Raw genomic sequence first — 14,065 nt, 5'->3', positions numbered from 1 at the left:
ATTACTTGTTGATTGATTGATTTTGATTTTTGCTGAAGAACTCAAACCCAGGTCTTTAAAAACTCGTGGCTTTCTAAACCTTGCCCCTGTACTCTTATTCTTGCCTGTTCGTACAATCTTTAAGGCTTTGCATGCTTAGATACCGTAAGGGTCTCTCTCTCCTGCATAAAACGCATATTGCACCTCGGCAGGGCTTTAATTTGACTGATTTTTGTATTCCATCCAGCTTTTCCCCCTAGCACTACCTGGATGGTCTGAGCCCCTGCTCCCTACTACACTCACCAGGGCATAGTGATTGTTTTACAAGACAGCTAACACTTATTGAACACGCCTCTTGAAATCTCTTTTGTTTTGATCTCTGAATGCATTTTACTCTCGCTCACTCTCTCTCGCTCTCTCTCTCTCGCTTGCTCTCTCTCTAGCTCTCTCTCTCGCTCTCTCTCTCGCTCTCTTGCCCTCTCTCTCGCTCGCTCTCTTGCCCTCTCTCTCTCTCGCTCTCTTGCCCTCTCTCTCTCGCTCTCTCTCTCGCCCTCTCTTGAATGACCCCCCCTCCTCCCAGATGAAACACTAACCCAGGACACTGTAATCGCTTGAGGATTGAATCAAGTCTCAGCATCTTATCTAACTCCGTCTCACATCCCTCCAGTGGGAGCGGGGCTGGGGGCTCGGGGCTGGGGCTGGGGGTGACCCGTCTTGTCTGCTAGCCCAGCAGCAGCTGGCTCATGTTCAGACTGTTGGGACGATCTGATCTGACCTTTACTAACGGGTTTCCATGTGTTCACCTTCAGCCGTTTCTCTCTGCGAAAAGCTGCCAATTTAAACACATTTTTGAATTCATACTTGTGTTAACCCGAATTAGGCCAGATATGAATGGTTAATGGTTTCAATGGTTTTTCATCTGCTTATTTGGTAAGTGTTAATTCAGTAAGTAAGTAAGCTTCAATTATGTAGGGTCTAGTCAGTTGCTTTTGTGACAGTAAATTGCCTAGAAAGTGTGTTGAATGTTTTACAAATCCCAAACAATTCTAGAGACATTTAATTCATCTGTCTTATTTGAGGCTAGACAGAGCGGATGCATTGAAAGCAATCTCTAAAGGCTGATGTCATGACGCGGATGATGCCATATCAACCTCTGTTGACATTAACCTATGCTGTCCTCCTCAGGCGAAGACTACCAGCGGATTGAGTTTGGCGTTGACGAGGTGATGGAGGCAGAGCCTGCGGGGGCGAAGGACCCTCTGTTCAAGGTGTCCAGTACCCTCAACCCCCAGGCCCCCGAGTTCATCCTGGGGTGCCAGCCGTCCCAGAAGGCCCTGCAGCAGACAGACCCTCCAGTCTCCGACCTCCCGGACGGAGGCCACTACAACTCCCAGGACGGGCCCGACTCGGAGCCCTCCGCCCTGGACAGTCTGCAGTCCTGCCAGGACATGGACGGACCAGGCGGCCTGGGCCAGCGCGAACGCAAGAAAAAGAAAAAACGGCCGCCGGGATACTACAACTATCTGGAGGGCGCGGCCGGGAACAACAACAGCGGCGGGGCTGCCGGGGGCATGCCGGGGGCGGGGCTGGTGAACGGCCACGCGCTCAGCTCCTCCCCCCACGACTCAGAGGACATGGCCGGCAAGACGTCGCCCGGGGCCGAACTGTCCGCCCCCGGCCCCGTAATGGGCGATCCGGCCGATCAGAGGACTTGCGACAGCCCCGACGAATCCTCTTTGGACTTCACGAGCGGAGCCGCGTCTTTATCAGACGGTCACAACGCGGCGTCCTCGTCCTCCTCCTCCTCGTCTCACAGCGGAGGGGTGGCAGAGGGGGTCAGGACTGCCGAGCAGCAGCCGGACCACCTAGTCCCAGAGAGCCCTGAACTTGTGGGTAGCGGCAGGCACAGCCCCTGCCCCGCCTCCCCTTCTCCCCCCTCGACGGCTGTGGTCGGCCCCCCTGCCACCACGGCTACTGCTACTACTGAACAGGAGGAGGATGTGGAGGAGGAGGAGGAGGGCGTGGTGGCCAACGGGCTGACTGAGCCTGAGCCAGCAGTCAGTGCAGATGGACACAGGGAGGACTCTGAGACAGGGGAGCAGGCCCAGGAGCTGGCCCTCTCAGCAGAGCCTTCCTCCACCTCCTCCCCAGACTCTGAGGCCCGGCCGGTAGGGGCAGAGCAGACCCAGTCGCCTGCCCCTCTGGCCGTGCCCACCGCCAACCCCCCTAAGTCCTGGGCCAGCCTCTTCCATAACTCCAAGCCCCTACCTGGAGGTCCTCAGGGCTTTGTGGAGGTGAAGAACGTGGTGGAGGTAGTGGCTCCCTCCCCAGACACCCCGGAGCAGCCTGAGAAGGCTGGGGAGGTCAAGGAGAGCCCTGTCCATGTGACAGAAGATCCTATGGCCCCTAAACTTGCAGGTAGTGTATATATCTACTGGCTGTGTCACAGGGTGTGTCAAGGGTAGGGCATCTACAGTCACCCACAGTATATCACAAGGTACCTTCTGCTCTCCTTTTAAATGGGTAGTTTGGGGTTTCCACGGTAACAAAAATGGAAATGTATTTACTTATTTCCAGACCTGGAAAAGACCAGGAAATTACAGATTTGTGCTACAATAATTAATTTGTATGTAGTGCTTAGTCTTATGCACATGGGGTAATTTAAAGGCCAACTGCATGTTAACGCCGTATTTTATTCGCTTCTTTGAGAATGTACATGCAGAAAGGTAAATGAAATGAGGATTTTTTTGTTTACGAAAAGTAGGTATTAAGTGACGGGAGAAGTCAATGTATCTAAAGGTGTTGGTATTGGTTTTATCTGCCTTTTTGTTATTCTAACTTATTTATTTGTTATATTAATGAAACAAGTGAGTAGGTTTAGCCAGTCAGCCACTTGGTGGCAACCTTGAGACATAATGGTTGTCTTCTCAACAACCTGTAGGGAGTGGGGTCTGCGAATAGTTCATGTTCATAGGTTATGTGTTAATGAGCCATAGTTTAGTCATGCATGCTAATTTACCCCAGTGTTTCCTACAGTCATTTATACTATTTATGGGCTAATCAGATTAGGCAAAACTGAGGGGGCTAGGATGGGCAGACACCAGGTGGTGCAAATACACACACACACACACACACACACCATAGTTGTATGATGCATCTCTGATTTGTTCAAATTCACTCTTCCCTTTCCCCCTCGAGTTCTCCTTTAATTATTGAGACCGGGTAATGTACCTTTATGAAGGAGGCCTTGTGAGCTGTGGGCTGTTCAGCCATTGTACAAAGCAGTGCTGCACTTAGCTTAGATTTCAGCTTCCTCTACAATGACCATACTAACATTGTAGGGCTGGCTGAAATGGCCTGGGTCAGCTGTACTACTCTAATAACATGTTCAGTAACACATCAACCAGCGCAGATGAAGCTCCTGAGAGACAAAAAAAAAGAAAAGAAACAGAACAATAGTGCGGATCTGATGTGATCGACTTAGTTTAGATTGGTTGTGAAGGGTTTAGATCTGTCATCCTTTGGTCACATCTACCAACCACCAGGCCTTCTGGTGTTTTCATTGGAGCATGTGAATTCTCTTCAGGGAACCTGTTGATTTAGTTTGGAGTTCTGTTGCACAGACGTTTCCGTTTCATCACCCTGGCCTCAGAGCCCTGGAGATACGAGGGGCTGTGATAGTGAGCAAACTACTGGTCTTGGTACTACTATTACTTAAAAAATACTTCCACAAAGCCTTTTAAATTCTGCTCATCATTCCAGATCTCCCCGGCCTGTCAATGCAGTGAGACAAGAGAGGGAAAGTTCTTCTGTCTAGATGAAGCTGGGGCTTAAGTGTGCTAGACCTGTTCATAATTCAACGTGAAGACCCACGCAGCGCTAGCTACAAACTCTTATTTCAGTACCCACAGTTCCTTGCACGGATTGGGGGGGGCCCCCCTCTCGTGAAGGCCCCCGAGGAGGAACAGGAAGCTATTTCCAGAGCCCTGACGGTGTCTGCTCCCACATGTCACTTTGATTTGTTACCCCTGAACCTGATCTTATCTGGGCTGGAGTGAATATAAAAGTCCTCACTGTTTCTGTCCCTTAGTGAAATATGTGGTTTCCGCCCCAGAATGATTGACTTTGGAAACCCTTTTTATCTGTATCTTGAGAAAGTCATATGGCTATAATTTGCGCTTATTGTGTGTGTGTGTATAGGGTGCAACAGGTCGAAGCTCTGAACCTACTGTTTTGCCTTTTGTAATGTGTGGGATTGCTATGATTTCTCGTTTAATTATGTCGATTGTCTGCCTATTGTGTTGGGAGTGGATGTCCACGTTACCATGGGAGCTGTGTTGTCAGTGACAGCCTCCCTTCCTAGGCGTGGCACAGCATCATCTCGTTCTGACTCGGCCAGCGTTGTGTGTCCCCCTCAGATGCTGCAGTGTCAGAAGGAGACACATGATCCTATGCATCGCTACAGTACAGTGGACTGATGACAGCATGGTTGATAATCATACCCCAGTTTAGCTGGCTTGGGTCGTCTTTGCTTCAGTTACATGGCCTAACCATTTCATTGTATTTATCCACAAAAGTCCACAAAGCGGTATATCTTTAGTGTTTGAGTGCCAATTTTTTTTAGGTGTGTTCACGTGGCTTTTCAACGACAGCCTGTTCAAAAGAATGCGTGTATTTGCTTGAATCCCCAGAACTAATTGAGAATGTGAAGTTGATACACAAACCAGTGTCTTTGCAGCCGAGAGGACTGATCAACAAGGGAAACTGGTGCTATATCAACGCTGTATCCTTCCGGCCCAGTTACATCACCTCAACGCTTCCTTGTTGTGTGTTGCCCCTGTGCGGCTGCCAGTGCCATTTGTTTGTGTGTTGAGGCTAGTGTGAACCTTGACCCAGATCCCCCCCCCAGACCCTGCAGGCCCTGATTGCGTGTCCGCCCATGTACCACCTGATGAAGTCCATTCCTCTGTTCAGCCATACCCAGAGACCCTGCACCTCCACGCCCATGATGGACAACTTGTAAGTCTCTACCCACAGCTCACCAGATGGGTTTCAGTCAGAATGGTGACGGCACACTTGGGTGTGTTGGTAACCACGGTCCTTGCGAATTGGAAATTCATGGAAATTGTTACATTTGAGAGACATTGAAGCTTGTCATGTCCAGGCTGATGAATGTGTACTCATGCGATTCTATAGATTAACTTTTGCCTCATGATATTTCTCTGTTTTTAGTGTAAGGCTTGTGAATGAGTTCAGCAACATGCCTGTGCCATCGAAAGCCAAACAGCAAGGTAAGCAGTCTGCAAGCAGCACCCCTCCATGTCTCTTCTGCTAGAGATGTTCATGTCCCTGACCCTGATGTGACCTGACCCTGATGTGACCTGACCCTGATGTGACCTGACCCTGATGTGACCTGACCCTGATGTGACCTGAACCTGATGTGACCTGACCCTGATGTTGCCGTCTCCACAGCCGCTGGAGACAAGATCATGAAAGACGTTCGGCCCGGAGTTCCCTTCGAACCCACCTACATCTACAGACTCCTCACCCTCATCAAGTCCAGCCTCTCAGAGAAGGTATGCTCCAGGGATCCCTAGGTACCGTGTTTCTCCCCTAAAGACTAACAAGGGATACATTATTGGGAAATCCATTAGTCATATAGGTGTTTAGATTTGTTAAAGACGCATTGCTTGCTCCCGGTGTTGGAAGAACTCCAAGTATGAACAGGAGAGCCTCTTTTTCCGAACATGGCTCTGACTGTAGTGTGGAACAGACAGTCTGTACCTGCGTTGGGAAATCTCCAAACCTTTTCTCTAGCGCCAGGCTGCCGTGCTGAGTCAAGTTATTCATAACCATTTCATCAGGGTTCATTCGGAACCTGACCGAGGCTGTTCCTTCTGACCACACATTCCTCTGTTCTCCTCTCACCTCGGCCATGGCCCGTTTTTTTGTACACTAAGATGTCCTGTATGTGTTCAGCAACTTGGCTATGTGTTGTCTGTGTGGGTGGGTGTGTGTGGGTGTGTGTCAGTGCTGAGTCAGCAGCGTTGCCTGCAGACAGCCAGCTCTGTGTTCTAATGAGCGCTGATGACTGTTCCCAGGGCCGACAGGAGGATGCAGAGGAGTACCTGGGCTTCACCCTCAACGGACTGCATGAGGAGATGCTCGCTTTGAAGAAGCTCATCTCGCCTCAGGAAGAGAGTGAGTAACATTTTCTTCAGTTCCTTCTGAGGAGTAGTCGACTGCGACGCGCCGAAACGCAAAGAACATCTCGATTTTCGTACGCCGTCGCTTGCCTTTAGTATTTGCTGGCTAGAGGTATTTTTTTTATTTGATTTTTTAACCATTGTTCCCATGGCACCTCTGTAGTAGTTGTGAAGAAGCGTCTCTGACCTCTCCTAACAGAGCCCCCCACACCAAACGGCCCAGAGGCTCAGCCCGGCGTGGAGGAAGACCCTGCCGACAAGGAGGAGGGCAGCGAGGACGAGTGGGAGCAAGTGGGGCCCAGGAACAAGACCTCCATCACCCGCCAAGCCGACTTCATCCGCACGCCCATCACGGACATATTCGGAGGGCACATCAGGTGAGCCGGATCGCTAGTGCCGCTGCGGGGCTCGTGGAAGGGGTCGGCCCCGTGAACCGTGCTCGAGTCAGCCCCCGAGAGGCGTGGAGACACCCGACCAAACCGTCTGGTGCGGCGGAGGAATGGCCAGCCAACCGCGGGCTGTTTCTCCACCGCTCCCTTTTCCCAGGGCTTTGTTTTCGTTCATGCTGAGCAGCAGAACACCGCGGCACCAGTGGTGTCTTCACCTTTCTTTTCGTTGGCCCTGACTCTCTAGTTCCTGGTCCGACACCAGAGACGAGAGCATAGTGCCATCTTTATCTGGGGGGGGCCCCCGGTGCCTGCAAGCCCCCCCAGGTCTAACCTCAGCTCAGGGTGCCATCACAAACAAGCCCTCGGGCCACCAGCTGTCTCTGGCCCTTCTCTGGCCGTCTCAGCGGGGAGCACACTCTCGCTCTTCAGAATAACACACACTGTGGACGGCCTGTGGTTGCCTGGCTCAACCACCTAACAGCGGGGGGACACGCAAATGTGCACACACAAACACACACACACGAACTCCAAACATGTTAGACACTGTAAAAGCCTGTGAGGGTGTGGCAGGGCTAAATGATGCAGCCCTCTGAGGTCTCTGGTCTGGCACGCTCCTGCCTGGCTTGGTTAGCAACACTCCCCCAGGATCTATTTTCTCCCTATCTGAATGTCGAGGTAAACTCTAGACAAGGACAGACCGTCAGCAAGCATTGAACTGACCGGACGACTTCTTCAGAGAAGTTGTGTAGCACAATACCTTACACACACATACACACACACACACACACACACACACACACACTGAGCTCTGCTGTATTCATTTCACATTTCCTCCCTCTGGGAGGTCAGAGTAATTGGTTTGGCTGAGGGAGATTCGTTGGAGCAATTCTGAAAAGATTTTCTCCCAATTGAGAGATTAGTCTGACCTTTTCACACTTGTGGCCTGGCCGGGGCGCAACGAGAGTTGGAGCTTACACATTTTTTATCAATTCCTGCCACGAAATGTACTTGAGGGATGGAGAGTGTAGCGGGGGGGGGGAGGGGGAGGGGGAGGGGGGGGGAATGATTCATCGAGGGTTCTTTTGGAGAAAGTTATACGCGTTATAATTGAAATTTATCATCACCGAACTTTCCATGCAGTTTGTCGGTGCCAATATCTCCTGGGTCATACTGGGGTGTTGATGCCGTGCTCCAAGATTGCTCTGAACTCTTCAACGTGTGTGTGTTCTCCAGGTCGGTGGTGTACCAGCAGAACTCTAAGGAGTCGGCCACCCTGCAGCCCTTCTTCACCCTGCAGCTGGACATCCAGTCTGAGAAGATCCGTACGGTCCAGGAGGCTCTGGAGAGCCTGGTGGCCAGGGAGGCGGTCCAGGGCTACACCACTAAGAGCAAGCAGGAGGTAGGCAAGCACACCACTTCATGCCCTCTAATGCCCAGGCCCTGATCGGCCTGATCTGGCTTGTAAAGAAAAGGGGGGGGGATGGGGATGGTTTTTACAGGTATAAACCACGTCTTAATGCCTCAAATGTACCGTCTTGTTGGCAGGTAGGATGTCTGCCATCCAGTTCCTACTCTCTCTTGTTGTGTACTGGGAGAAGAGTGTGGGGGTTGTCAGGACAGGTCATTTCTGGTAAATGGTAGACTTTCTGTGTTTTCAAACACAAGCGATGGTCACTCACTGTTCCCCTGCGATGTTGTGGTTGGTCCCCAGTGAAGGGCACTCTTACACTCCCTAAATGCTTTCTGTTGTTTACTTCCCGGAACTAAGAGATGGTCCTTTTTGTACGTTAAGAATCCTGGGTGCTTAGACATCGGAGATGTTTGTTATTGCGGAGTCTCGTGTCCTCCAGTATTTGGGATATAGTTCCCTCTCTCCTCTGTTGTACGGACGAGTTTGTTCTGACTGTGGAAGCCCCCTGACTGTGGAAGCCCCCTCAGGGTGTTCACCAACAGACACTTCCAGTCGTTTCTGTCCTGTCCTCCTCCCGTGACCAGCCTGAGGTCTCCTCACGCTGGGGCTGGAAAACAGCGAGCTGCCTGGGGCCTGGTGGAGGACAGCTTTTTCGACAGGCCCTCAGGATCCACGTGCTTGTTCCCCTCACGCCGTTTTAGACTCGACTGATTGTTGCTGATTGACAGTCGAGACGTTTTGTCATTCTGATACATTGGCCGTGGGATCAAAGCTCACCTCAAGCTCTCGGGCTTTGAACAAAAACATTCAGTTTTAGAGACTTATTTCCAGAGGGTGCTTTAGAAGATGGGGTTCTGTTAGATTAAGGTTTGACAAAATCTGCGCGTCGCGAGTTGTCTGTGGATGTTTGTGTTTCTAAAGAGTGTCGTGTGTGTGTGTGTGTGTGTGTGTGGTGTGTGCAGATCGAGATCAGCCGGAGAGTGACCCTGGAAGAGCTTCCTCCAGTGCTCGTGCTCCATCTCAAGAGGTTTGTGTTTGAGAAGACCGGAGGCTGCCAGAAACTGGTCAAGAACATTGATTACCCGGTGGACCTGGAGATCAGTAAAGGTAAGCCTGTGTGTTTTACGTGTGCTCCTCCACACCCAGTTATGGGGAGTCAAGACGCCGAATCGTTTCGTTCCGTGGTTATCTGTATTCCAGGGTGTTGGGACGTGGTCTAAAGTCCCCCCCCCCCCCCCCCCCAACACACACACACGTAGCACACTAGCTGATCCTACATTTCTAAACTGCCCCTCGTTCTGACAGCATCCAGTCAGCAGCAGGAGACATGATTTGCGTGTGTGCTCCTACTGAAGAGTCCCCCCCCCTCGTCCAGGCTGGAGTGTCCAGTCTGTGGCGACCTCGCACCTCATCAGTCCTGGGCTAGCCAGCCTGTGTTCACCGCCCCGCCCTGCCCCGCCACACCAGCCCACATCCAACTGCTCTCAGACGAAAATATTTATAGAGGAGCCGTCATCCCACATTCCCACCTCCGTCCATAAAACATGACGCCATTTTGGTTTCCTCTGCCAAGTGGGTCGTGTGTTTTAATATCCGAGGTGATCCGTCAGGATCCATGACCCCCTCACACCCCAGTGGACAGTTCACGTGGGGATCCTGTAGAGGGTACCTCAGGCTGGGCTTATGGTGTCCTATATGGAACGGACTTTCTGTAGCCTGTAGGCATACCCGGTTTACAGAAAAACGTATCTAATTCGGGGGAGAAACCTTTGGGTCCAGCCCGTTTGCTATTCAGCAGTTTAAAGAATAAAAGTAGGCTACATCTTATTTTGTTTAGCGCTGAGGCAGCTAGCCAGGATCATAGCTCACTTGGACTGTTGTAGAACATGCAATCTGGAAATGGTTTTCTAAAGGCTACAATGATGTCTTTAAAGCGGCCTCTATTTACATGGGCTTGCTTTCATGGCACACAAACGAAACAATAATAACAAATGGAGCTTGAGTGATATCGTACACCTTTTATTTAAAAAAAAAAATTCGGACAGTGACTTATTTTTCTTTGCCTTTTTCAGATATCCTGTCCTCTGGGGTACGGAGCAAAATCTTCAAAGGCCAAAGAACCTACAGGCTCTTTGCAGGTATGTATTGTTCACATTCACGGTGTAGCAGTAAGAGGCAGGAACGGGACTTTACGGCCCTACCAGCCACACTTGTCACCTCTGCTTGTCTGTCTTGTTTACCACACACACAACATCTCAAGAGATATACATTGACACTCAGCAATGTGCTGCTATGTTTCTGGGAATTTGTCCCCGTGTAAATCATGGACGTGGCCAGCGATGAGTCAGAACAAGTTGAGTTGTTTTGGGAGCTGGAGTCCACACGATGGGCTGTTTTTTCCATGTTGTCTCTCAGAACGTTCCTGGACTGTTCTAACGATTGCTGAAGTCGTCACCGGCCGTGTCACCTCCTGTGGAGTTGTGCCAGGGGTCTGCTCACCTAGATCAGGGCTGTTTCAATCCTGGTCCTCAGGGTCCACTGCCTTGCATATGTTTTAGATGTTTCCCCCGCTCCAACACACCTGATTCAAATGAGAATGGGGTCGTCACCAAGCGCTATGGAAGCTTTGATAAACAACCATCCTTCTCCACGGATGCCCCATCCTGCTGTGGTTGAGGGGGGTAATGTAGTGATCGTCCTGCTGTCTGATCTCCAGCTCTGTCAGCACGTTGTGTACCCCTCCCTCCTTCAAGCCTCTGGGATGGTCGAACACTCCCTCCTGTGTAGCTCTGCTGGAAGCAGGAGGGCAGGGCTGGTCATCTCACCATACATCAGGAGTGAATTATCTTTAGCTGTTTATTTTCCTTCCTTCCGTTGGGGGGGGGGGGGGGGGGGTTCTTCTCACTTGTCGGAAGTTGACAATTGCGCCAGACAACCGTTGCTATAGCTGTGAGATGTTTTTCCAGTTAGATCCTGTTTTGGAGAGCCGAGTTCAGCCTCCCTAACCATTTGAACCCGGGGCTTTGAGAGGAGCCTGGATTAAGTCTACCACACAGTCTGGAATACAGGCATACTGTATCTGAAACAACAGCTGCTATGGAAACCAGAAAACGTCATGTCCGTTCATAATAGAAGAGTTACCAGGTGTGGAGAGCCAGTCGTGTATCTGGTGGAGAGTCGTAGCTCAGATGTTCCAGAGCAGGAACAAGCTGGTCTTCTGAGCACTGCTGCTGATGTCAGATAAGCCGGAGTGAAGCAGCTTAGCTTCTGAAAGGTTTGAGTTTCTGTAAATGGCCTAGATGTAGAAAAGCGCCTGAAGCAAGCCCTCTGTCCAAGTCAAACGAATGGCCCTGGACTGCTGTTTACTTAGCACTGTGATATACGTCTGTGTTAAGAAAAGTCACAAGTGGTTGAGCTCCCAGCCAGCTTGTAAAGGTGGTCTCTGGCTAATAGCAGGATTTCAGGGTTAAGGCAATCTAGAACACTTGCAACTAGCCAGACCAGGGGTGAATATCCCATATCAAAAATGGACAGCATACTATTTTGTTCATGCTTTTCCCTATGTTTTCCCATTCGGTCACGTTACGAAGTGACAGGAATCTGCCGAATCGACGTACAATCAGATATGTAAAAACAAGAGTTAAGGACATTTTTGATGTTATCTATTCGCTGAGCACGTGATATTCAACGCCTGAATCGACACCAGGCTGTGAAGTGAGGCCTCCTTTGGAGGCTGGCTACCTAGCCGTCTGTGCTGGCCAACGCCGAGCCCAGAAGGCTTGAACAAAGTGGGTAACACAATGTACACTCCCAGCTGGGGCCTTGCATAGGATGCACCAGCTTTCTCACTCGCTCACTCACTCCCGTCTCCCTCCTTTCCCACAGTTGTCTATCACCATGGGAACAGCGCTACAGGCGGCCATTACACCACGGATGTCTTCCACATCGGTCTGAACGGCTGGCTGCGTATCGACGACCAGGCGGTGAAGGTCATCAACCAGTACCAGGTGGTGAAGCAGTCTGCAGAGCGCACCGCGTACCTGCTGTACTACCGCCGCGTCGACCTGCTGTAGGCACACACACACGCACGTATACATACACACACACACCCACACACCCACTCACACACACCACACTCACCCTCATACACACCACACACACACCCATACACTGGCATAGACACAGATAGGCTTACACACAGTCATTCGCTCATATGCATACACACACACATACAAACGTATGAACAGGAGCACTGCCCAACTTCTTCTCTTGCAAGATTTTCCTCCCCCTTGTCCCCCGCTTCCCAGAGAGCCAGCTTTTCCAACAACGCCTTTTTTCCTTTGATCTTTTTGGAAGAAGAGAAAAGGACACGTTCTTAACAGAATTCCCTGTGACAGCTTCCTCTTCTCTGTGCGCCACTGCTGGTTTTGTTTAGTTTGTTTTTTAATGCTGAGAGGAGAGACTGTTGAATGGACATGGGGTGGGGGGGGTAGGGGTAGGGGTGGCATGGGCGGGGTTTGAAGGGTTGGGGACATGACACTTGACTCTGAGACCAGCCTGGATCAGATGGGGCACAGTGGATTCACCCCCAGGGAGAACTCTGAATATCTATCTATACCACCCTAGGCTGCAGGTGGACTGTTGGACTGCTGGAGAGAAGTTGTTCTATTTTTTTGTTTGTTTCTTTTTGTCTTTTATTTTATTTTTTTTGAAAATGGCATAGAAAAATCTGTGTTTTGCCTTTTAGTAAGGGGAGTTGTTGGCCGTATGAATTTGCAACAGTAAAAAAAAAAAAAAAAAAGAAAAAAAAAATACCTGTTGAAATTTGCCTAGTGCTTTTGGAAAAAGGCCCAGCACCAGCAAACGTCAAACCAATGCCGTATGAGTCTACACACTCCCTGGGCGAGACGCTCTTCACCGCCACCACCTCCTCTTCCTCCACCTTCCTCACTTTCCTGATGCTTTTAAACCTAGGTAACACTTGAGCCATCAAAAAATAGAAAAAAAAGATGGGAGAAGAGGTGCTGCAGTGTGTTGAAACTGAAGTTTCCTTGTTTGAGAGAACCTTGTGTGGTTTCTGGGTGTAGAATTAGAATGACTATCTGAAACAATTTTAATGCGCTTTAGGATTTAAATGATGATAAAAAATAAAAAAAGCTTCTGTGCACGCAAATATAACTGATCAATAAAAGACGTGGATGTGCAAATGCACATTTTTGCAGATATTTAAAGATTAAAATGTATAAAAAAAAATTAAAAAAAAGATTCTGAATCTAGTTAAGGGTCACCTGATTTGACTCCCTAAGGGGTTGCTGGTTCTGAGGGTCTTTCCTGAGTACTCACACTGGAGACGGAGCAACCAATGATGACAGATTCCATCGCAAAATCGTTTTATTTTGTACCTCCTTTCTCCCTTACATTCTTCATCTGTCGATTTCCCTGTGCTGGTTCGAAAGCTCCAAGCTGTGCTTTTTTTCGACGGCCTGTCTGGTCCGTGTGGAGTTATACATGTGAGAGCCACTTCACCCCCCCCCCCCCCCAACTCACCAGAAAGAGGGGCCTGCCTTAGGTTCGGAATGCAAGGCGTTGTAATCCAAATCTCCCCTCAGTGTACGAGTCTGACCCAGTCAGGGTGACAACTGGAAGTCAAACGTCTGTAAAGTGTTATGGGAATGTACCTAACCTCTGCATTTCCTTTTTTGTGTGTGGCTGTGAGCAGTTCCTCTGAGAGAGAGGGAGAGACTGACTGTTGAGGGGGGTGGGATCACACCTGTGCTTAGCTCTAGTTATGAAATCCCCCCACAATAAATGCGCACAAAAGGAAATCATGTTTGCTTTTGTTTTCAATACTTTGCTTTTGCATCATTTATAATTCATTTATTGTGTTAATTTGAGGTAAAGTGGGGATATAAAAAAGTCATGTCATGTTTTTTTGTGTTATTGTTTTTTTGACGGGGCAAACTTTGCATTTGTTCAACATCACCATGCCCCTTTCCTTAGAATTTAACTTGCATCTGAATTGGTATTTGAGATAAATTACCCAAGGTAAAGCACAACAATGAATAAAATTGTACAAGTTC

The 14,065-nt window shown here is 49.7% G+C and overlaps 1 protein-coding gene across 2 annotated transcripts in view; it reads left to right on the top strand.

Annotated features, from left to right (window-relative positions):
• usp10 (ubiquitin specific peptidase 10) overlaps positions 1 to 14,065 on the top strand; it is a 21,084-nt gene extending 7,019 nt beyond the window's left edge. For both annotated transcript variants that reach the window (XM_062470832.1, XM_062470831.1), the window contains 11 exons: positions 1,165 to 2,397; positions 4,671 to 4,762; positions 4,889 to 4,998; positions 5,212 to 5,270; positions 5,452 to 5,555; positions 6,081 to 6,180; positions 6,385 to 6,562; positions 7,808 to 7,973; positions 8,948 to 9,092; positions 10,058 to 10,123; positions 11,871 to 14,065. In XM_062470832.1, the coding sequence (XP_062326816.1) occupies positions 1,165 to 2,397; positions 4,671 to 4,762; positions 4,889 to 4,998; positions 5,212 to 5,270; positions 5,452 to 5,555; positions 6,081 to 6,180; positions 6,385 to 6,562; positions 7,808 to 7,973; positions 8,948 to 9,092; positions 10,058 to 10,123; positions 11,871 to 12,058 (2,441 nt within the window). In that variant the 3' untranslated portion in view covers positions 12,059 to 14,065. The remainder of the gene's footprint in view (positions 1 to 1,164; positions 2,398 to 4,670; positions 4,763 to 4,888; positions 4,999 to 5,211; positions 5,271 to 5,451; positions 5,556 to 6,080; positions 6,181 to 6,384; positions 6,563 to 7,807; positions 7,974 to 8,947; positions 9,093 to 10,057; positions 10,124 to 11,870) is intronic.

The sequence above is a fragment of the Osmerus eperlanus genome, chromosome 10 (assembly GCF_963692335.1).
Source record: "Osmerus eperlanus chromosome 10, fOsmEpe2.1, whole genome shotgun sequence".
NCBI classification, from domain to species: Eukaryota; Metazoa; Chordata; class Actinopteri; order Osmeriformes; family Osmeridae; genus Osmerus; species Osmerus eperlanus.
Note: the sequence above shows the minus strand (reverse complement) of the source record. Positions and strands in the feature narration are given on the sequence as shown.